Source organism: Hyla sarda, chromosome 4 (genome assembly GCF_029499605.1).
Source record: "Hyla sarda isolate aHylSar1 chromosome 4, aHylSar1.hap1, whole genome shotgun sequence".
Lineage (NCBI taxonomy): Eukaryota > Metazoa > Chordata > Amphibia > Anura > Hylidae > Hyla > Hyla sarda.
This window is the reverse complement of record NC_079192.1, coordinates 198,125,448-198,150,476: the sequence shown is the minus strand read 5'-3', so window position 1 is coordinate 198,150,476 and position 25,029 is coordinate 198,125,448. Positions and strand designations below refer to the sequence as shown.

Sequence of the window (25,029 nt, the reverse complement as noted above, 5' to 3'; positions counted from 1 at the left end):
TTTGGGGTGCACATAAAAGATGCTGGGCAGCCCACCTGATCTAATAGTATGGGCGTCACTAACAGGTATATTGCCCTGTATATTGCCTTATCTGTGTGCAACTATAATACTAAGCAACTACCCCCCTCATGAGTAGGAGGTGTGTGAGTGGTTGTTCATCAGTATTTTGCACCTGTGTGACCATCCCTTATATAGCATTGTGGCTGATCTGCATCATAATGGGAATAGCCTGCCTTTGTATCAGTAACCAGTAAATGGCCTTTTTTCTGTGTTTTTTTTATTTTTTTTTGAGATTTATGTCCTTTTTTTTCTGTGTTTATTTTAGGCTTCCCTAGAATCACCCAACTCTTCTCCACACTGCAGCTCACACTAAGCTCTGCACACAGCTCTTGGACTAGACCAAGACAAGATAACACACTATACATGGCTTAGCTAGGTAGACCTCCCATTGGGCAATCAGGGTCACATGGTTACTCTGCATCATACAGATATCCTGTACATTTCTTAAAGTTACAGTGCAACACAATATAAATTAACAAACAAAGATCATAACAAATATTAAAGCATCACCTGAGCAACAGGGCCTAGTGTAGGCACCTGAAGCAATGTTTACCTGACAGGACGTACTGGGACACCACACTAATAGTTTCAGACTGTGTAGGGATAAATCCTTTAGACAAAAAGATAGGGTTTGGATAGTTGTTTTAGGAGTTTCCAGTGTGGGACCGTCCTTATTAGGGCGACAATTCCGCCTAGGGGTAGGGCTTGAGAGTAGGACCAGTATAGGGAGTGACAGGCTCCCGGTCCCCCGCCCCCCCAGCTGTCCCTCCTAGCACCCTCCCTGTGTCATTGGGGGTTAGGGTTTGATAGATACATATTGTGTATATTTGATTTTTGTCTTACAATTGTATTGGTAGTTTGTTGTATTGGCTGATTTCTAGGTGGATAGGTACGATCTGTGTTATATGCTTTATCGGACGTACTAAGAATTATATTTTTGTCTATCAACGATTGATATATTTTATATCTTTTGTGAATTTATTGATTGAAATTTTTTTTTTGTGGTACCCCTCGTTTATGGGCTTTAGAATAAAAGTTATGTTTTAAATAGTCTATTTCTCTGTGATTGGGAGACAAAATGAATGGTAACACCCCGGAGAAATAACAGAAGAACAGAGCAAAGCAGAGCTCTATGAAATGATGCCACAACAGCCTAATTAGATATGGAATGAATGTCAGAAGAGTCTGTGACTTTATTTTTATTTTTTTGCTACATTGTCTTGAAGCAATTATCATTTTTGAAAAGTGGCTTGCTTGAATACTTTTTATTTTTTTTTACTTTGCAATGGTTACTGATTTATAAAGTGTGACTTTTCTATAAAAGTTGCACATTTTTGCACAATGCCCTCAAATAAACTGCAAACATACACCAGCCCAGACTTGGCTTACAAAACTAGCTGTGGCCAGAATTTTTAGAATGTCAAAGATTTTCACACAGCGGGTAAAAAAGTAGTACATTTTTGCACAGCGAGGGAATCATACAAAGTGGTGTATTAAGGTATTATTTTTTTTAAATGTGGCCTAGCACCAATATATGCTGTGCAAGTGCAACCATTTAATAAGTTTGGCGCAGGTATACATTGCCACCCACAAAAAATTCAGAAAAAAAAGTTTACCCACACCTACATTGATAAACAAATGGTCATAGGAATGTTCATTTCTCATTACTGCCCCCTGTGATCAGGCGACAAACACTTGTTTATTGGCTGCTCGCATATATAGGATAGTTTCACAACAGCACCATCATTCGAGAGAGCATTTACTTTCATGGTCCTTTTGATAAGTGCCTATTGACATTATATATATATATATATATATATATATACAGTGACCCCCCCGACATACGATCATTTCAACAATATGATGGCCTCTCAGAGGCCATTGCATGTTAAAGGCAGCATCAACATACGATGCTTTTGTATGTCGGGGCCATCGCATAAACGGCTATCCGGCAGCGCAGACTGCCTCAGCTGCCGCCGGATAGCCATTTACGGTGCCCTGTGTGGTCCGCTGACGATCACTTACCTGTCCTCGGGGCTCCGGCGCGTCCTCTTCGGGATCCCCTTCATGGCCGGCGCTCTCTCACGTCGCTGCGAACGCCGTCCCTTCATCCAATAGGAGCGGCGTGCATAGCGACGTGATGTGGCGACGGAGAGCGAGGATGCCGGGGAAGCAGAGGCCTTGCCGGAGCATCGGGGACACCCTGGGGACGGGGATGGATGGCGACATCCCAGGCAGCGGTGACGGACCGGAGCGGCGGGGACAGGTGACTACAACTTCCTCTACCAGTGGTCTTCAACCTGCGGACCTCCAGATGTTGCAAAACTACAACTCCCAGCATACCCGGACAGCCGTTGGCTGTCCGGGCATGCTGGGTGTTGTAGTTTTGCAACATCTGGAGGTTCGCAGGTTGTAGACCACTGTCCTATACTTTACATTGCACGGATCCCTCAACATACGATGGTTTCAACAAACGATGGTCCATTTGGAATGGATTACCATCGTATGTTGAGGGACCACTGTATATATATATATATATATATATATTTATATATATATATATATATATATATAGTTTGAGAGGTTTGGGCAGCACTTGTAGCAATGTTGATTTTCAATGGCGATGATAACAGGCAATAATCTGCCTTTGTAAAAGGAACCTAGGGTTGGCAAACTTAAACTGTGAGGTTTATCATCAACCATGGCACAGATGCCTGGCAGTCTTACATGCTTACTTGGTGCACAGATTTTAGCATAGCGCTCAGAGTTCAGGAGACCTGCTAGGGTTAACATATAAGATTTCACCTCCTACAGAGTAAATGCATGTATGTGCTATTGTATAGGACAGAAATCCCTATTCATTCCTTGTCTTCTAGCAGTAGTAGTAGTAAGAACCCACCGCCCCCCGATGCTTGTGTCATGAGGTCTGCTGTGCCCCTCAAACATCTGCTCCTATACAGTGTGGGGTGGGGAACTTCTTTGTGTTCTTACCTCTTCGGTGTGCCATGGCTGAGGTCAGGGGTCAGGATATAGCCCTATAGATAGTCACCAATGCAGGAAGTCTGCTGAAGACTGAGCAGTAGGAGTCTCACAGAAAGCAGGAAATAGTCATATATGGTTCTTATAACCCTCTCACACGTCACTTCAAGGAAGGATCTCAGCCAGAGAGAAGGAACTGTAAACTTTGTACTGTACGACTACAAGTCACACATTGACACGAAACATAATCTAGGACCAAAGATCCACCAGGGATTAAACAGTATGGAATGCTGCGTCTGAGGCGGGATATGGGGCGGGAGGAAATTGTGTAACATATTCTAAATACATAAACTAGTCGTGACTGAGCACAGATTGGAATGCTTGTGTGCTGGAGGATTCTCCCTCACGTCTTGTCCTGGCCTCCTGCTACACTGAATGGAGAAATGACCATTCTATTACACTGAGGCCACTCAATGCACTGGAGCAGAGGGCTTGGACCTCACATTAGGAACACACAAGGCAGAATTGCCACACAAGTTATAATAAATTGTAACCCTGTCCAGTCCTGATCAATAAAGACACAAAAGAATAATAGAATAGTGGCACCGGTACCTGTATATACAGCTCCACGAGATGGAAAATACGGACAATCGGGCAGCTAACCAGATCAACTCAGCTGGTGGAGGTGCTAGGACAATGGGAAACCCAGTGAATGCAAGAATGTAACACAGAAAAACCGGCGTCCTGCACTCACCGTCCAGATGCTGATAATTCGGCTCCCATCTCTGGCTTCTCAATCCGGCAAGGAAGACATGAATGGCGTGGGTCGCTCAGAGGCGACTGCCGGCGGTTTCACGCATACAGGTGCGCTTCTTCCGGTTTCACGCATACAGGTGCGCTTCTTGGAGGCCATAAGAAGCGCACCTGTATGCGTGAAACCGCTGGCAGTCGCCTTTGAGCGCCACACGCCATTCATGTCTTCCTTGCCGGATTGAGAAGCCCGATATGGGAGCCAAATTATCAGCATCTGGACGGCGAGTGGCGGACTCCTGTTTTTCTGTGTTACATTCTTGCTGTCCAGTCCTGATACCAACGCTTTAGGGAACATTCACACGATAGGATCTGCTGTAGATTTTAAGCAGTGTTCATTCGATTAGTTACATTGATACCTGCAGCATCAAATCTGCAGCAGATCCTATACATTTAATTGTACCTTTAGGCCATGTTCAGCCAACAGAAATTTTGCAGACATTCTGCAAGTAGCGGGTGCCATCTGGAATGCCTGCATTAGGACTGTTTAGAAATTCACCATTTCTATAGACAGCAATGCATATCCAAGGGAATTCCGCCAAAAGCATTGGTATGTCAATTCTTTCGAAAGGGGCCTGAATCAGGATTTCCACAGTAGATGTTTCTGCTACAGAACTTCCATCATGTGCAAGTGCAGCAGAATCCCATTGAAAGCAATGGGATTCTGCTGCAACAGAGTTTCCTAGCAGAATCTTTCCACTCGGAAATTCCGCTGTGTTAACATGGCCTTACAGTATACCATTTCTTGCTGGCTGTGCCATTTACTGTTAACTATTGTCACACAAAAGATCACAGATACATTATGCCAAGATTGTGCTGCCCTATTTTTCCAACAAGTTTAAAGGGGTACTCCGGTGAAAACCTTTTTTCTTTTAAATCAACTGGTGGCAGAAAGTTAAACATATTTGTAAATTACTTCTATTAAATAATCTTAATTCTTCCAGTACTTGTTAGCTGCTGAATACTACAGAGGAAATTCCTTTCTTTTTGGAACACTGATGACATCACGAGCACAGTGCTCTCTGCTGACATCTCTGTCCATTTTAGCAACCATGCATAGCAGATGTATGCTAAGGGCAGCATGGTGGCTCAGTGGTTTGCACTGCTGCCTTGCAGTGCTGGGGACTTGGGTTCAAATCCCACTAAGAACAACAATAAATAAAGCGTTATTATTATTATAATAACGTCAGCAGAGAGAACTGTGCTTGTGATGTAATCAGAGAGCATTCCAGAAAGAAAAGAATTTCCTCTGTAGTATTCAGCAGCTAATAAGTACAGGAAGGATTGAGATTTTTTTATAGAAGTAATTTACAAATGTGTTTAACTTTCTGCCACCAGTTGATTTAAAAGAAAAAAGGTTTTCACTGGAGTACCCCTTTAATGGAATCTGAACCTCCGACACATGAGTGCGCTATTACTTACTGATCTTCTGGGAATGAATATCTTCAAAATAAAAAACCTAGTGTGAATTCTTAAGCTGGCATCATGGCTTTTCATTTTCTGTCAATCATGATCTTTTTTTTTTTTTGCCGCCATTGACTTATAAGGGCAAATGTACACTGGGGAGATGTGCTGCAAAATTTTCCACAGCCAACCTGCAGTAAAACCTGCAAACCCCAATTTTTGAGGATTTGTTACTGTGAATTTTGCTGCAGATTCCCTAAAAGGGGGAAAATCCATTAAACATCCACAATAGGAGATTTTTCTATTGTACATAGGTTAGGGCTGGGCGGTATGACCAAATGTGTGTATCACGGCATTTTTTAAACTTTTGGCGGTTCCAAGGTATATAACGGTATTTCCTAGCCCCCCCCCCCCCCCCATATTAATTATTAGCCCACATCCCCATCAGGGTAAATACTCACACATCACCCGCAAGTGCTTCCTTCGTCGTCCTGTTTGTTGCGGCCGCCTGCGCTGGCACTCTATACTGTGCGGTATCCCTATGCCCGGGCTGCAAAAGGTAAACAAAATAAACTTTAACGCACCTACGTCGGCCTTACGCTGGGGACGGGAACGTTGGAGAGCCGTCAGCCTATCACCAGCCGCAGCAATGTTCCGCCAGTGATAGGCTGAGCCCACTGTCATGTATGAAGCCGGCCGAGGCGGTGATAAGCTGATGGCTGTCCGACGTTCCCATCCACAGGAAACAAGTGAGGCCGGTACCGGACCAAGGGGAGGTGAGTTAAAGTTTATTTTGTATACTTTTTGCAGCCCGGGCATAGGGATACCGCACAGTACAGAGCAGTGGTCTCCAACCTGAGGACCTCTAGATGTTGCAAAACTACAACTCCCAGCATGCCCGGACAGCCGTAAAGTGTCAGCGCCGACGGCAGCAACAAACAGGACGAGGAGGGCAGCGCATGCAGGTGACATGTGAGTATTTACCCTGATGGGGACAGCGCTGGGCTGGGCTAATAATTAATTGGGGGGGGGCAGAACAGCGCTCGCAGGTCACATAGGATTAGTTCCCCGATGTGGGGACAGCGCAACGCTGGGCTGATTCATTCATTCCCAGGGGGGGGGAGGGGGGGGGGCAAACCAGTATTGCGGTATGGGTTAAAATTCATATCGTGCAGCACAAAAATTTCGGTATTCGGTATGAACCGATATACCGCCCAGTCCTAGCATATTTAGTCCACAGCAATAGGATGGTTTATTGATTTTATTGGAGAATGTGAGTTAAATCCACGGTAAACCTACTACTAATCTGCAACATGAGATGATATTCTGTTGAAAGAAATATCTGCACCGCATGTCAGTTTCTGTGCCGAAAATGTCTGCTGTAAGTCGATGGGATTTCTACTTTCATGCTATTGTAATCATTTCTTATATGCATTATGGGACATATTAATCATAAACCAAAGAATTCTGTCCCCAGGCTCCCCCTATGAAATGTACTATACCTCTTAATAAGTCTTGTTTAATATAATTGAACATGTGTTTGTATGCAGCATATATTATGTCCATTTATAGTTCTTAGTAATAATGTAGATATGTAACACGTCATTTAATCCTATGCACAAGACTTCTCATCCCTTATACAGCACATTCTATTAGGAACCTTTCAAGATGAATTTGTTAGAAAGGTACATGCTGTTTTCCAGCTCTAAATCGTGATGTACTTAACAACAGGGACTTGAGCACAATGTTTAGTCATTATTTATAGTTAGAGAAACACCTATGGGATGAGCCTGTTCACAGGAAATAAATGGCAGAGGAATACGGCTAATGTCTTTCTTCTAGCACTGATGAGATTACATCCAGAAAACGTGTGCCATTATTCTAATTTTACTGTCATGGTACCAGGGGCTGACTGACAACACTCAGGGCCCCCGGACTAAAAAAGCAAGGGCCCCCTGCGATGCTTCGCCCCTGGTCAAACTTCTGCCCCTATTCCACCCAAATCCCTCCACCACGCCTACACACAAAATAAACAACATTTTATAAAACACTTTAAGGTAGGTAAAATAATTTTCCATGACCAATAATACCAGTATACAAGGAGTAATATATACCACCACACAATAACTGGATAATACCGCCATACTGTACAGAGTAAAACCACTATACACAGACCAGTATACTATACAGGATCTGTATACAATATAAGTGATTATATACAGGACCATATGGCGGTAGATATCAGCTGTACACATGGTCCATATACTATATAAGTGATTACAGTTACATTTTGGGACTCACAATTATGTCTTTTCTGATCAGCGGCGTCCTCTTTCCTTTTCTTCTCCGTCTGGATCAGACCGCCATGTGGATCTCTTAACATCTGCAGGAAAAACATGTCAGACTCTGCATGTTTCCAGTGCCCTCCCCTCCTCTACACAATCTCCCCATCTATAGGCACCAAACTGTAAGTATGTCCACCTGAACAGTAAAAGGACAGGTAGGTAGGTAGCCAGGTAACTAGATAACTAGGTAGGTAGATCAGGAAGCCAGATATGTATTTAGGTGACTAGCCAGGTAGGTAGGTAGGTTGCTAGCTAGGTAGTTAGGCAGCCATGTATGAAGGCCAGGTATGTACATAGTTAGGTAGCCAGGTATGTAGGTAGGTGGCAAGATATGTAGGTTGGCAGTTAGGCAGCCAGATATGTAGGTAGTTAGATAGGCAGGTATCTAGGTAAGTAGTTAGGCATCCAGATGTAAAGTTAGGTAGCCAGTACCCCCCTCCTCCACCCTGTGGTGGATCCAGAGTGTAGTCTTGGGAGGGGCACTATCAGAGTATTTTGTGTTAGCAAAAGAATACTGAAAATAAGGTGTTGCTTACAGAAGTTACAGGTAGGAAATGTGTGTATATATATATATATATATATATATATATATATAAGTGCTGGCGAATACAATAAATAAACTAATAAATATGATAAAATACCAATTTATTTAGAAGGTGTAGGATAAATATATTACTTGCAGTAAGAGCTGATGCAATACAATCATGTAGAATAAGAATGGCCAGATCAATCTGTGAATAAAAGGAATAAAAGGAATGAATATTTCATAAATAGGTAAAAAGGAACTGATTGTATATGTATATATTAGAATTGCTGAGTATTGGGGGGGCTCACCTAATGTGCTATAATGTTGATTACAGTTCTCAACTCCGTGAGTAAGGTTCCTTGTGCATCAAAGTAATGATTGGCAAGTGTGGTTGCCTATGGTAACAGGAATAATGAGAGTTGATTAACCTATACTTTCAATGAGGCCGTTAGAGACAATGTCAATCCGTGATAAACAATATGTTCATACCCTTATCTCCGCAATGATGGAAAATATACTGTGGAGGGTTGCCTCTAGACACAATGTGTACGTTGTATATCATTTAAAGCAATATGATCCTGTAAAAAAAGGGGGATACAGAAATAAGGCGCATTGTAGTTCTGTTATTTATGCACTTATTTACTGTGACCTGCAGAGGTGGAGAATACCTTTAGTAGTGTTGTCCTTGCATACGGTAGAATAGTATTGTCCGTGGTACCTGGAAGCTCGCATGGTATGTAATCCACGTGTCTGGCTGTAAGAGTTAAGGGAGATAAGCGGAAGATGGCCCCGGACGGTGGCGCTTCTACCGTATCTCTACCCGGGGTGGTAAAGAAGTTGATCAGCTGATGTTTCCCAGTGACGTCACTACGGGGTTGTTTAAGGTCCAAAAAGCTATCTGACGCTTTTTGGAGACTTCCGGTCTCCTTCGTCTGAGATGGTTGAATGCTCCCGAGCTGTTCTATATATGCTGATCAACCATTAACCCTTTGCAGACAGGAAAGGATTAAAGAATAGTTATTTCCTTTAGTGTTCTCTATTGTTTTAATCTTCCAGAAAAAATCTCAAAGTCACTATTTAGTCCATGTGGGGTCTCGGTGTTGAGGTTAAAAATCCATTTAGCTTCTGCCCGGGACATTTGTGATGTATAATTCCCCCTCTCCAATTTGGGGTAATGATTTCTAGTCCAAAAAATTGAGTATTGATTGTAGTGGAATTATGTTTGGTTTTGAAATGATGTGACAGTGGGTGCCCCTCATAGCCGCGTTTGATGTTAAATAGTTGTTCTGCGATTCTTTGCTTCAGAAGTCTTTTAGTTCGCCCAATAAGGTAGGAAATGTCCACAGGAGGTAGTGGCCCCTAGTAGATCATGCCCCCAGGTAGATAATGTTCCCCAGGTAGGTAGTCATGCTCCCTGTAGGTAAACAGCACCGATAGCTGCCCCCTGTATGAAACCCCTATGTAGGTAGTAGGTAGCCCTCCTATTAGTTTGGTAGTTTGTCCCCATATTAGCTAGAAAATAGTAGATAGCCCCTCACACTAAGGGGGTACTCCAGTGGAAAACATTTTTTTTAATCAACTGGTGCCAGAAAGTGAAACACATTTTTAAATTACTTCTATTTAAAAATCTTAATCCTTCCAGTACTTACCAGCTGCTATATGCTCCACAGGAAGTTCATTTCTTTTTTAATTTCCTTTCTGTCTGACCATAGTGCTCTCTGCTGATACCTCTGTCCAATTTAGGAACTGTCCAGAGCAGGAGAGGTTTGCTATGAGGATTTGCTCATACTCTGGACAGTTCATAAAATGGACAGAGGTGTCAGCAGAGAGCACTGTGGTCAGACAGAAAGGAAATTCAAAAAGAAAATAACTTCCTGTGGAGCATACAGCAGCTGATAAGTACTGGAAGGATTAAGATTTTTTTAATAGAAGTAATTTACAAATCTGTTAAAGTTTCTGGCACCAGTTGATTTAAAAAAAAATCCAGTGGAGTACCCCTTTAAGTGTAGACTGCAGAGTTCCCGCGCAGTAGGTGTAGGCAGAAGAGTACCCCCCATTAGGTGAAGGGTGCAGAGTTCCCCCACAGTAGGTGTAGGCAGCAGAGTTCCTCCACAGTAGGTGTAGGCAGCAGATTTCCCCTACAGTAGGTGTAGGCTGCAGAGTTCCCCCACAGTAGGTGTAGACTGCAGAGTTCCTTCACAGTATGTGTAGGCAGCAGAGTTCCTTCACAGTAGGTGTAGACTGCAGAGTTCCTTCCCAGTAGGTGTAGGCAGCAGAGTTCCCCAACAGTAGATGTAGGCTGCAGAGTTCCCCCACAGTAGGTGTAGACTGCAGAGTTCCTTCACAGTATGTGTAGGCAGCAGAGTTCCTCCACAGTAGGTGTAGACTGCAGAGTTCCTTCCCAGTAGGTGTAGGCAGCAGAGTTCCCCAACAGAAAGATGTAGGCAGCAGAGTTCCCCCACAGTAGGTGTAGGCAGCAGAGTTCCCCAACAGTAGATGTAGGCTGCAGAGTTCCCCCACAGTAGGTGTAGACTGCAGAGTTCCTTCACAGTATGTGTAGGCAGCAGAGTTCCTCCACAGTAGGTATAGACTGCAGAGTTCCTTCCCAGTAGGTGTAGGCAGCAGAGTTCCCCAACAGTAGATGTAGGCTGCAGAGTTCCCCCACAGTAGGTGTAGACTGCAGAGTTCCTTCACAGTATGTGTAGGCAGCAGAGTTCCTCCACAGTAGGTGTAGACTGCAGAGTTCCTTCCCAGTAGGTGTAGGCAGCAGAGTTCCCCAACAGTAGATGTAGGCAGCAGAGTTCCCCCACAGTAGGTGTAGGCAGCAGAGTTCCCCAACAGTAGATGTAGGCTGCAGAGTTCCCCCACAGTAGGTGTAGACTGCAGAGTTCCTTCACAGTATGTGTAGGCAGCAGAGTTCCTCCACAGTAGGTGTAGACTGCAGAGTTCCTTCCCAGTAGGTGTAGGCAGCAGAGTTCCCCAACAGTAGATGTAGGCAGCAGAGTTCCCCAACAGTAGATGTAGGCAGCAGAGTTTCCCCACAGTAGGTGTAGGCAGCAGAGTTCCCACACAGTAGGTGTAGGCAGCAGAGTTCCCCCACAGCAGGTGTAGGCAGCAGGGTCCCCCCCCCACAGTAGGGGTAGGCAGCAGGGTCCCCCCACAGTAGGTGTAGGCAGCAGGGTCCCTCCACAGTAGGTGTAGGCAGCAGGGTCCCCCACAGTAGATGTAGGCAGCAGGGTTCCCCCACAGTAGGTGTAGGCAGCAGAGTTCCCCACAGTAGGTGTAGGCAGCAGATTTCCCCAACAGTGGATGTAGGCTGCAGAGTTCCCCCACAGTAGGTGTAGGCAGCAGAGTTCCCCCACAGCAGGTGTAGGCAGCAGGGTCCCCCCCACAGTAGGGGTAGGCAGCAGGGTCCCCCCACAGTAGGTGTAGGCAGCAGGGTCCCCCACAGTAGATGTAGGCAGCAGGGTTCCCCCACAGTAGGTGTAGGCAGCAGGATGCCCCCCACAGTAGGTGTAGGCAGCAGAGTCCCCCCCCCCAATAGGTGTAGGCAGCAGAGTTCCCCCACAGTAGGTGTAGGCAGCAGAATCCCCCCCCAGTAGGTGTAGGCAGCAGGGTCCCCCCACAGTAGGTGTAGGCAGCAGGGTCCCCCCCATAGTAGGTCTAGGCAGCAGAGTAACCCCCCCAGTAGGTGTAGGCCACAGAGTTCCCCCCCCAATTAGGTGTAGGCAGCAGAGTTCCCCCACAGTAGGTGTAGGCAGCAGGGTCCCCCCACAGTAGGTGTAGGCACCTCAGTAACCCCCCCAGTAGGTGTAGGCAGCAGAGTTTCCCTCATTAGGTGTAGGCAGCAGAGTTCCCCCCAGTAGGTGTAGGCAGCAGAGTTCCCCCAATAGGTGTAGGCAGCAGAGTTTTTGCTCCCCCCTCCCCCAAAAAATAATAGGCTCACCTGATGTCCCACGCAGCGATCTTCTCCTCCGAGTGCAGCAGGGCCCGCATCTTCCTTACTCCACATTGCAGGCTCCGATGAGTGATGCCATCAGTGCCTGCACTGCGTGCTGCGTGGGGGAAGAGGTCATGTCTCTCCTCTGTGTAGGCCGCAGATGCCTCCTGCTCTGTGTCTGTGTACCGTACATACAGCAAAAGGCAGTGCTGTCTGCCTAGGGATCCGGGACAAGTGTCCTGGATCCTCAGTAGCGGCGGACCCTTCACCCGGCCGGGCCCTCGGACCACGTCCAATCAGACTGGCCGGTCAGTCCACCCCTCGCTGGTACCAACTGAATGCAGGGTACATACTTTAACAACAAATTTTCTTTTTAACTATGTTATGCTAATAAATTTGCCTAAGACAACTTTAACAAGGGCATATTTTGGTCAATATTTTGTATTGGTATTTGTATGTCATAACTAGGAGTTGATCTGTAACCCACAACGATCAGAAAACCAACAACTGGCAGATCAGAGTGCTATTTTAATGCACACTAAACCCTGGTGTCTTCAACCTACAGAGAGAAGCTCCAGTCCCTCTGACACAATGTCGGGATAAAACACAAATGGTATTGTGGTGGTATTATGGCACTAAGGAGCACAGAAAAGCTGGGTGACAACTTATTGTCTGATAGCACTCATCTGTGCTCTCTCCTGTCTATAGTTCTCCTCTGTGCTTTCTCCTGTCTGACAGTTCTTCTCTGTGCTCTCTCCTGTCTAATAACACTACTCTGTTCTCTCTCCTGTCTGATAGCACTCCTCTGTGCCCTCTCCTGTCTGATGGCACTCCTCTGTGCCCTCTCCTGTCTGATGGCACTCCTCTATGCTCTCTCCTGTCTGATAGCACTCCTCTGTGCTCTCTCCTGTCTGATAGCACTCCTCTGTGCTTTCTCCTGTCCGATAGGACTCCTCTGTGCTCTCTCCTGTCTGATGGCACTCCTCTGTGCTCTCTCCTGTCTGATAGTACTCCTTTGTGCCCTCTCCTGTCTAATAACACTACTCTGTGCTCTCTCCTGTCTGATAGCACTCCTCTGTGCTCTCTCCTGTCTGATAGCACTCCTCTGTGCTCTCTCCTGTCTGATAGCACTCCTCTATGCTCTCTCCTGTCTGATAGTACTCCTCTGTGCTCTCTCCTGTCTGATAGCACTCCTCTGTGCTTTCTCCTGTCCGATAGGACTCCTCTGTGCACTCTCCTGTCTGATGGCACTCCTCTGTGCTCTCTCCTGTCTGATAGCACTCCTCTGTGCCCTCTCCTGTCCTATCAGACACAGAGGAGTGCTAGCCCACCCTCACTTCCTGGACTTTGTCCATGCCTGTGCTTCAGCTTGGACAAAGCCATGATTTTATAAGCCATTATTTCTATAAAAAGGAAATAAAATGTTCTTATGAAGTATGTTAGAACTGTTAATGTTTTGCCAAGATGAACAACATATAAAACGTTTTTGTATCTGACAGTGCCCATTTAAGTAAAAATAAATGATACCCTATTATTCCCAGGTTATTGTCACCTGAAGACCCTGCATCTAAGACTACGTTTATTTCATTGTGCTCCAACCTGTTCATGGTCTGTTTGGTTCTCTTTTTTTTAATCTTTATAACCAAAAATATGGGCTCAATAATCAATCTAAACTATTCAGGGTCCATAAAATCTTAGACAGAAAAACCTGACACTGGACACTGTGGCATATATTGCAAAGTATAATCTTTATTCAACACAAAAATATACAGACACAATAAAAACATTTAAAAGACCAGCAACAGTCAGACTGCAAAACTTGCTGAAGCAGAAAAAATACCAATCACTCCCTGATGAAGCATAAAGTGCGAAACGGCGTAGGGGTTAACTCGCTGTGCGAGGGTAAGAGAGACCTGCCTGAGTGTGCGGTGAGTTACCTGTGTGATAGACTAGCTTCAGATTGGAACCCGAAGATATGTAAGACCGGCAACCTGCGTGTTTGCTTGTGCATGCCTCGTGATTCCGCTGGGATCAATTCACACTTGTGACTCTCTCCCTCTCTGGACTCTGTGTTTTCTACTTGTGTCTCTCAGTATCTTACCACCTATTATATTTATTTATTTAATGCTCACTGGCACTTTATTTAGTCTATAATATATTTGGCCACACATGGGCTCTTTATAGAGGTGCAATATATTATTACATGTACCGTATATACTCGAGTATAAGCCAACCCGAATATAAGCCGAGGCCCCTAATTTTACCCCAAAAACCCAGGAAAAGTTATTGACTCGACTATAAGCCTAGGGTGGGAAATACATCATCCCCCCATGTCATCATCCAAACCCCATCATCATCACCGCCTGTCAATCCCTTCATCAGTGGTCTTCAACCTGCGGACCTCCAGATGTTGCAAAACTACAACTCCCAGCATGCTGGGTGTTGTAGTTTTGAAACCTCTGGAGGTCCACAGGTTGAAGACAATTGCGGCCTTCATCATCATCCAGCCCCAAGTTAGGGTGAGCTGGTCCGGGCCATCTATTCTGCAGGGACCGTCCGGTGGGGAGGATTAGTCATTGCGGGCTGTCCATATTCACCGGGGAGGCCTCTTCTCCACGCTTCGGGCCCGGAATAGTGACGTTGCCATGACGACAACGGACAGGGACATTGCGCATGAATGTCCCTGTGCGGCGGTGTCAAGGCAACGTCACTAGTCCGGGGCCAAGCCCGAAGCGTGGAGAAGAGGCCTCCCCGGTGAATATGGACCCTAACTTCCCGCCGAGGGGAGGTGAGTACAAAACAAAAAGGGGGGGGGGGGGCTGGATGATGACGAAGGCTGCAGTGGTCTTCAACCTGCGGACCTCCAGAGGTTTCAAAACTAGAACACCCATCATGCTGGGATTTGTAGTTTTGCAACATCTGGAGGTCTGCAGGTTGAAGACCACTGATGAAGGGATTGACGGGCGGAGAGTTCACTCAAGTATAAGCCGAGGGGGGCGTTTTCAGCATGAAAAATCGTGCTGAAAAACTCGGCTTATACTCGAGTATATACGGTATTTGTGCAATAGTAATCTATGTGCAATATATCATTTACAGTATGTGGTAATCTTTCTGCTTCAGCAAGTTTTGCAGTCTGACTGTTGCTGGTCTTTTAAATGTTTTTATTGTGTCTGTATATTTTTGTGTTCAATAAAGATTATACTTTGCAATATATGCCTCAGTGTGCAGTGTTAGGTTTTTCTTTTTTTTTTTTGGATCTTGTCTGAACATAGCTCAACATGGTTGTGAATTCGGCCTTACAGGCCCAAAACTCAGAAGAGGTTAAAAATCGTTCTATTATATCTTCTCTCTGTGTTGTTTCACTCCTGGTTTTGGCACCATTGTGGGTAAATTGTTTGAAGGACTTATAAGGGATTACATACAGGAATACATAGGGGATAATTGTATTATAAGTGATAGCCAGCATGGGTTTACTAAGGATAGAAGTTGTCAAACCAATCTAATTTGCTTTTATGAAGAGGTGAGTAGAAGCCTTGACAGAGGAATGGCTGTGGATATAGTGTTTCTGGATTTTGCTAAAGCATTTGATACTGTCCCTCATAGACGTCTGACAGGTAAGTTAAGGTCTTTGGGTTTGGAAATTTTAGTTTGTAACTGGATTGAACACTGGCTCATGGATCGTACCCAGAGAGTGGTGGTCAATGATTCGTACGCTGATTGGTCCCCGGTTATTAATGGTGTAACCCAAGGTTCAGTACTGGGCCCGCTGCTGTTTAATTTATTTATCAATGATATAGAGGATGGTATTAACAGCTCTGTTTCTATCTTTGCAGATGACACCAAGCTTTGTAGCACGGTACAGTCTATAGAGGATGTGCATAAGTTACAAGATGACTTGGATAGACTAAGTGTCTGGGCATCCACTTGGCAAATGAGGTTCAATGTGGATAAATGTAAAGTTATGCATCTGGGCACTAATAACATGCATGCCTCGTATGTCTCAGGGGGGATTAAACTGGCAGAGTCACTGGTAGAGAAGGATCTGGGTGTACTTGTAGATCACAGACTACAGAATAGCATGCAATGTCAGGCTGCTGCTTCCAAAGCCGGCAGGATATTGTCATGTATCAAAAGAGGCATGGACTCAAGGGACAGGGACATAATACTCCCCCTTTATAAAGCATTGGTACGGCCTCACCTGGAATATGCTGTTCAGTTTTGGTCACCTGTCCATAAAAGGGACACTGCGGAGTTGGAAAGGGTGCAGAGACGCGCGACTAAACTAATATGGGGCATGGAACATCTTAGCTATGAGGAGCGATTAAAGGAGTTACAATTGTTTAGTCTTGAGAAGAGACGTTTAAGGGGGGATATGATAAACGTATATAAGTATATTAATGGCCCATACAAAAAATATGGAGAAAAACTGTTCCAGGTTAAACCCCCCCAAAGAACGAGGGGGCACTCCCTCCGTCTGGAGAAAAAAAAGTTTAGTCTCAAGGGGCGACACGCCTTCTTTACCGTGAGGACTGTGAATTTATGGAACGGTCTACCTCAGGAACTGGTCACAGCAGGAACAATTAACAGCTTTAAAACAGGATTAGATACATTCCTGGAACAAAATAAGATTAATGCTTATGAAGAAATATAAAATCTCATCCCTTCCCCAATATCGCGCCACACCCCTACCCCTTAATTCCCTGGTTGAACTTGATGGACATATGTCTTTTTTCGACCGTACTAACTATGTAACTAACTATGTAACTATGTAATACTGATGCAAAATATTGACTTAATACTGCTATTACCACTTTTACAATTTACAACCACTTCTTACATTTTTTTTAATCTGAGGAGTGAAGTTGCACAATGAGGGGAACTCATCAATGCTTTCTTCAAAGAACGGGTGTAAAAAGTTGCACAATGCTTTCAGTTTTTGTGCTTGGAGAATAAACATAAAGAACCTGACTTTGTTGAGCTTTAAAATCGATTTAAAGGGGTACTCCGGTGGAAAAATATTAAAAAAAATATTCACCCTTCCAGTACTTTTTAGCAGATGTATGCTACGGAGGAAATTCTTTGCTTTTTGAATTTAAAAGGGCAGGAACTTCCATTGTTTTATAGGTACTGTGGCGATTGCCGGCTGTAAGCTTGATTTTAAGCACGTTATACGAATGAATGTGAAAAAAATGGTTTAAACTAATTGTTTAAAGGGGAGTTCAGTTTGCTTGGGCATATTGTACCATTGTAACCTGAATAAAAAAAAAATAAACAGTGTAAAAATGTTCCTGATATCAGTGGAATACACTGAATACTATAGTTTTTGTAAAGGAAAGGAAGCTCTGAGATGTCAGCTGTGAGGGGAACCTCACTTGTAACTTTGCCACAAAGATAAGTGTACCACATATGATATTGATGAGTGACCATGGCTATATTACAGCCATTGTGTAAGAAGCCATAATAGGCCGCCATGGAGATATATGTCACTTTACTGTACCTCTATATACAAATAAATGAGGACAATACCTAATACATATAGCATCCCATACAGCATAATATAGTGGCACTTTATAGGACAATACTTATTACATACAGCATCCCATAGAGCATTATATAGTGACACTTTAGAGGACAATACCTAATACATACAGCATCCCATAGAGTATTATATAGTGACACTTTAGAGGACAATACCTAATACATACAGCATCCCATAGAGCATTATATAGTGACACTTTAGAGGACAATACCTATTACATACAGCATCCCATAGAGCATTATATAGTGACACTTTAGAGGACAATACCTAATACATACAGCATCCCATAGAGCATTATATAGTGACACTTTATAGGGCAATACTTATTACATACAGCATCCCATAGAGCATTATATAGTGACACTTTAGAGGACAATACCTAATACATACAGCATCCCATAGAGCATTATATAGTGACACTTTAGAGGACAATACCTAATACATACAGCATCCCATAGAGCATAATATAGTGACACTTTATAGGACAATACCTAATACATACAGCATCCCATAGAGCATTATATAGTGACACTTTAGAGGACAATACCTAATACATACAGCATCCCATAGAGCATTATATAGTGACACTTTAGAGGACAATACCTAATACATACAGCATCCCATAGAGCATTATATAGTGACACTTTAGAGGACAATACCTAATACATACAGCATCCCATAGAGCATTATATAGTGACACTTTAGAGGGCAATACCTATTACATACAGCATCCCATAGAGCATTATATAGTGACACTTTATAGGACAATACCTAATACATACAGCATCCCATAGAGCGTTATATAGTGACACTTTATAGGACAATACCTAATACATACAGCATCCCATAGAGCGTTATATAGTGACACTTCCTCTCCATAGTTTGGGACCATGCTGGACTTTGAAAGGCTGGTGCTACACACAGAATTTGTAATAAAAAGGCCAGTCTGATTTGTCAAGTATCAATTTTTGTGTATCCCTGCCCCATTTCTGTGAAAAGCTTCAAACATCATGAGATATTTAGCCCCTATGGCTCACTGCAGAAATAATCATTGGACATCCTGAAGCTTCACAACATAATAACATGTTTGTACAAAGAGTTTAATGTCACTTTTATATCTGTAGCTTCCAGCTATTCTTCGATTGAATAAAACCCAACTCCAGCATCTATTTCAATAGTGAGTCAGATCTGACAAAATCTAAGCAATTAAAAGTGAAGGATGTCGGTCCGTAAACCAGTTTACACTACAAATCAATATATAGCCTAAGCTAAGGGCTAAAGGCTGGAATGTTAGATCTAGTTGTGTTACTAGACAATGATACACAAAAAGTTAAGAATGTTTTATTACAGACTATGGCCCAGAGTTATCATTCTGTCTGCAGCAAAAACTGATTTGCCGATAACAACCAATCATATTGAGATATTTTATCCCCTATTGATAAAATCTATTCCAAGCCAGAATAAAATAACATCCTCCAGCCATAGGGACAACATCAAGAGGCCTGACCAGACATGAATAACATGCTTACTACAATATCAGAAGATTTATGTTCTGAAAAACATTTTGTATTCTACAGCTGCAGCTTCTCATGACATTTATTATTTTATCTATTTATTGAGGATTTTTTTTTATCCATTTGAAATACACAAAACAGCATAGATCTGTATTGCGATGGCAAAGATCATAGTTTCCTGTATTTAATCTCTTAGCGATTTTTTAGTTTTGCATTTTTATTTTTAACTCCTTGCCTTTTTAAATCCGGATTACAATTTTCCAAAACTTAACCCCCCCCCCCCACCACCACCTTTATGGTTAAAATGACAAAATATTTTTATCCTATAGGTCCATACATTTACAACAATACCCAATTATATAGGTTTGGCAAATGTTTACTACTTTAAAAAAAATAACTTTTGTAAGAAGATGCGTATGCTTAAAACTGTCCTCTTCTGACCCCTATACCGGGCTCACAAGACATTTTTGCAATACAGTTCCCGTATCAGGTTTTTGATGAAAAACGGATTCCTCAAAACCGGACGAAACTGTATCAAAACCGTGTGTACAAATTTTTATCTGTATACAGTTGAAAACCTTATACTGAAAACCGTATACGGTTTTAAAAAATGATGTCTGGTTGCATCCGTTTTTTAGGAAAAAAAGTAAACGTTAACTTCTCATTCCATTATGAATAAAGTTTCACTTGTTTGATTGAAATTTCAAAATAAAAAACTGTGCAAAGATAAAAACCGTATGGTGATAACTGGATGGAACCGTACGCACATTCGGTTCTGTACCTTTCCCATTGCCTCCAATGTTAAAAAAAATATATATATATATATAAATATATATATATATATATATATATATATACACACACACACGTTTCAATACGGTTTTTCACCCAGACCAAAAACCGTGGTAGGCTACGAGAAAAAAAACCATACAGGATGCAAAACAGCCACAACCGGATACATCTTTTGGCATACGGTTTTCAATGGAGAAATCAATGTATACGGTTTTCAACACGGTTCCGAACGGTTTTCAAATTGAAAACATATAACTGTATTGCAATAACGTGGTGTGAACCCAGCCACTCCCCTTATTCGGGGCTGTATGAAGGCAAATTTTTTGCGTCATGGTCTGTAGTTTTTATTGGTATAATTTTCATCTGGATTAGACTTTTTGATCCCTTTAAATAATTATTTTTCTTGTACATAAAGTGACCGAAAATCAGCAGTGTGGTTTTATTAATGTTATATTTTAATAAATTGGATATTTCCACAAATATGTTTGCTTATTTTTATTTACATTATTTTATTAAAATATGAAAAAAGAGGGGAGGAGTGATTTGAACATTTTTTTTGGGGGGGGGGGGGGGGGGGATTACCATTCATTACAAATATTTTTATATTTTTTTCCCCATTTTTTTTTTGTCCCATTACAAACACACACTGTTCAATGCTTTGCCATAGACATGGCATCGATCGGTGTTATCAGCACTCTGCTGCTCCATGCTGCTTTGGCAGATAGAGACCCTCCAGCCATCAAGTCAGCTGATCAGATCCCTGCGATCACCCTTTGGTGTTCCTGATAAGTCCCCCAAGCCCACATCCACCAGTATTCTACTAAATTTAGGCCCCACGATCGACATCGATCGTGAGCTTTTAGCAGAATTCCCTTGCTATTGACATCAGCTAGCGGCATGTACGGGGCTGGATAACAGCACAATCTGGTTCCAAAGCCACCTCAAACCCGCCCACCCCAGGACATACCAATACATTCTAGGGACGGAATGGGTTAAAGGGTATAAATCATGAGAAGATAACCTATTTTTTATTCAAGTTTTTATGTTATCCATGAGTTTGTGTTTTTTTTTCCTTCTAAAGTTCCATTTTACTATCTATATTTTAAAATAATCCTGAAATCTTGCAGTTTCCATTCTTTCCACTAGTTCTAAAACTAGGCTGAGCTTTCCTGTTCTATACAGATACTTTCCTCCTTATCACAGACTGGATTCCAGTAATAAGCGACACCAGTGGATAGATCTGCATCTACACGGCTGAATAGTTCGCAGCAGCGATGCATCTCCCCACTCAGCTGCTGAAAGCGCTGTCACCAGACGGAGTGAATAATAATGAAGGGGCAGGTGAGACAGGAGGAGATGGCGCCACGATTGTTACTACAAAAAACAATGGGAACGCCCCTGTTGCTAGTTTCTTTGTATTAGCATATCTTTATTTCATATCATGACTCTGCAAGTGCATCACACTTAGATCTTCTGCAGTTGCAAAGTGTGATGTTCTAAAAATTGCTCTAAGCTAATGGTAATGCAGTCAAGTAAAGTGTAGATTAATATTAGCAATGATAAGTGCACACACTTATATTACTCTACACAGGACATGAGTGCACTACAATTTACTATTATTGGAGTGTGGCTGTTGCACCAGAATACAGAATGAAAGTAACAGTTTTTCGCACCAGTTCCCATCTAGATACAACTTACATGTATTCTTTACTAAGTTTTTATGCGTTGTTAAACTCTATACTATATAATGCACCTCCCCATCTTATTACTGGTTCTTCTGGTTTCACTGAATCACAGTTATGCAGAGCAATCATACAAATCTATATTCATGGGAATAACAAATATTTTTGGTACTAAACACATTGCATGTATGAGCTTCACTACCACTATTTTGTTTGATCTAAATGATGCACGATTGTGTACAAATCTGTACATATTTAATAACCAGCATATTTTGTTACTACCACTCCAATAAACGCTTTCAGTCTCTGCAGGGTGACTTTTATCCTGTGGATACATTTCAAGGGAAGGGGACCTGTGATGTCTGATAAAGGGCTGATCACATACCTTTTTATAAAATGGTGATCGTGAAATTCCCCCTTCTATGACTGACACCAGTATTCAGCTCTGGTCAGTAGCTTTTATATTTATATGCCTACTATGGTGTTGTGTTTTTAACCCCTTAACCCTTTAAGGACACATGACGTTCTCATACGTCTCCATTTCTGAGTCCTTAAGGACACATGACGTATGAGAACGTCATGTGTTTTACCGGCCCCCCGCAACCATCTGGAGCGGAGCCGGTGCCCGATGCCTGCTGAAATCGTTCAGCAGGCATCGGGGCATATCGCCCAGGGGGGTCATTGTGACCCCCCATGTCGGCGATGGCCGCAGATCGCTGGACAATTCAGTCCAGCGATCTGCAGCGGATTCCGGGTCAATCGGGTCTCCAGTGACCCGGAATTATTGGCTGATCGGGGCCGTCAGAGACGGCCCCGAACAGCCAGAGCCAGCAGGGGTGAGGTGGCACTGGTGCCACCTCACGATCGCCCTGATTCGTCGGCCGGCCGACCAATCAGGGCGCCTGCTGCGGGTGTCACTCCCGCAACCCGCTCCGCCCCTCTTCCGGAGGACGTGAGCGGGTGCGGGACGTGCACCCCGGGTGCTGGGGACCCCGATCCCCGGCGTCCCTGTTGGGATCGGGGCCCCAGGAGCAGCGGGGGCGATGACGAGGGACTGACCTGTGCGGCGTGGATCGTTGGAGGTGAGTGACAGCCTCCTGCTGTTGCTTAGCAACAGCTCCCAGCATGCAAAAAGGGCATGCTGGGAGCTGTAGTTATGCAACAGCAGGAGGCAGACCACCACAACTCCCAGCATTCCCTTATGGGCATGCTGGGACTTGTAGTTTTGCAACAGCTGGAGGCACATTCTTTCTATGGAAAAGTGTACCTTCAGCTGTTGTATAACTACAACTCCCAGCTTGCACAATCAGCTAAAGTGCATGCTGGGAGTTGTAGTGGTGCATCTGGTGGTTGCATAACTACAACTCCCAGCATGCCCGTTGGCTGTCGGTGACTGCTGAGAGTTGTAGTTTTGCAACAGCTGAAGGCACACTGAGTTAAGTAGCAAACCAGTGTGTCTCCAGCTGTTGCATAACTACAATCCCCAGCATCCCCAGCCAAAGTAGTATGCCTCCAGCTGTTGCATAACTACAACACCCAGCATGCCCTTCCGCTGTCCGTACATGCTGGGGGTTGTAGCTTTTGCAACAGCTGAAGGCACACTGGTTGCAAAACACTGAGTTTGTTACCAAACTCGGTGTTTCACAACCAGTGTGCCTCCAGCTGTTGCAAAACTTCAACTCCCAGCATGCACTGATAGACCGTACATGCTGGGAGTTGTAGTTTTGCAACAGCTGGATGTTCCCCCCCCCCCCCCAATGTGAATGTACAGGGTACACTCACATGGGCGGAGGATTACAGTAAGTATCCGGCTGCAAGTTTGAGGTGCGGCAAAATTTCTGCCGCAGCTCAAACTGCCAGCGAGAAACTACTGTGAACCCCCGCCCGTGCGACTGTACCCTAAAAACACTACACTACACTAACACACAATAAAATAAAAAGTAAAAAACACTACGTATACACATACCCCTACACAGCCCCCCCTCCCCAATAAAAATGAAAAACGTCTGGTACGCCACTGTTTCCAAAACGGAGCCTCCAGCGGTTGCAAAACTACAACTCCCAGCATGCACTGATAGACCGTACATGCTGGGAGTTGTAGTTTTGCAACAGCTGGATGTCCCCCCCCCCCCCCCCCCCAATGTGAACGTACAAGGTACACTCACATGGGCGGAGGATTACAGTAAGTATCCGGCTGCAAAATTTTCTGCCGCAGCTCAAACTGCCAGCGAGAAACTACTGTGAACCCACGCCCGTGTGACTGTACCCTAAAAACACTACACTACACTAACACAAAATAAAATAAAAAGTAAAAAACACTATGTATACACATGCCCCTACACAGCCCCCCTCCCCAATAAAAATGAAAAACGTCTGGTACACCACTGTTTCCAAAACGGAGCCTCCAGCTGTTGCAAAACAACTACTCCCAGTATTACCAGACAGCCACTGACTGTCCAGGCATGCTGGGACTTTTACAACAGCTGGAGGCACCCTGTTTGGGAATCACTGGCGTGGAATACCCCTATGTCCACCCCTATGCAAGTCCCTAATTAAGGCCTCAAATGCGCATGGCGCTCTCACTTTGGAGCCCTGTCGTATTTCAAGGCAACAGTTTAGGGCCACATATAGGGTATCGCCATACTCGGGAGAAATTGCCTAACAAATTTTGGGGGGTATTTTCTGCTATTACCCTTTTAAAAAATGTAAAATTTTTGGGAAAAGAAGCATTTTAGGTAAAAAATATATATATTTTTTTACATATGCAAAAGTCGTGAAACACCTGTAGGGTATTAAAGGTTCAAATTACCCCTTGTTACGTTCCCCGAGGGGTCTAGTTTCCAAAATGGTATGCCATGTGGTTTTTTTTTTGCTGTCCTGGCACCATAGGGGCTTCCTAAATGCGGCATGCCCCCAGAGCAAAATTCGCTTTCAAAAAGCCAAATGTGACTCCTTCTCTTCTGAGACCTGTAGTGCGCCAGCAGAGCACTTTTCACCCCCATATGGGGTGTTTTCTGAATCGGGAGAAATTGGGCTTCAAATTTTGGGGGGTATTTTCTGCTATTACCCTTTTTAAAATTGTAAAAATTTGGGGAAACCAAGCATTTTAGGTAAAAAAATATATATATTTTTTTACATATGCAAAAGTCGTGAAACACCTGTAGGGTATTAAGGTTCACATTACCCCTTGTTACGTTCCACGAGGGGTCTAGTTTACAAAATGGTATGCCATGTGGTTTTTTTTTTTTTTGCTGTCCTGGCACCATAGGGGCTTCCTAAATGCGGCATGCCCCCAGAGCAAAATTCGCTTTCAAAAAGCCAAATGTGACTCCTTCTCTTCTGAGACCTGTAGTACGCCAGCAGAGCACTTTTCACCCCCATATGGGGTGTTTTCTGAATCGGGAGAAATTGGGCTTCAAATTTTGGGGGGTATTTTCC

At 43.7% G+C, this 25,029-nt stretch overlaps 1 protein-coding gene across 1 annotated transcript in view; it reads right to left on the bottom strand.

The window, feature by feature from the left end:
- Window positions 1-3,181, bottom strand: part of PFKFB3 (6-phosphofructo-2-kinase/fructose-2,6-biphosphatase 3) — a 96,858-nt gene extending 93,677 nt beyond the window's left edge. The window contains exon 1 of the mRNA XM_056573237.1: window positions 3,052-3,181. Within this exon, the coding sequence (XP_056429212.1) occupies window positions 3,052-3,067 (16 nt within the window). The 5' untranslated portion in view covers window positions 3,068-3,181. The remainder of the gene's footprint in view (window positions 1-3,051) is intronic.
- Window positions 3,182-25,029: the final 21,848 nt, after the last annotated feature.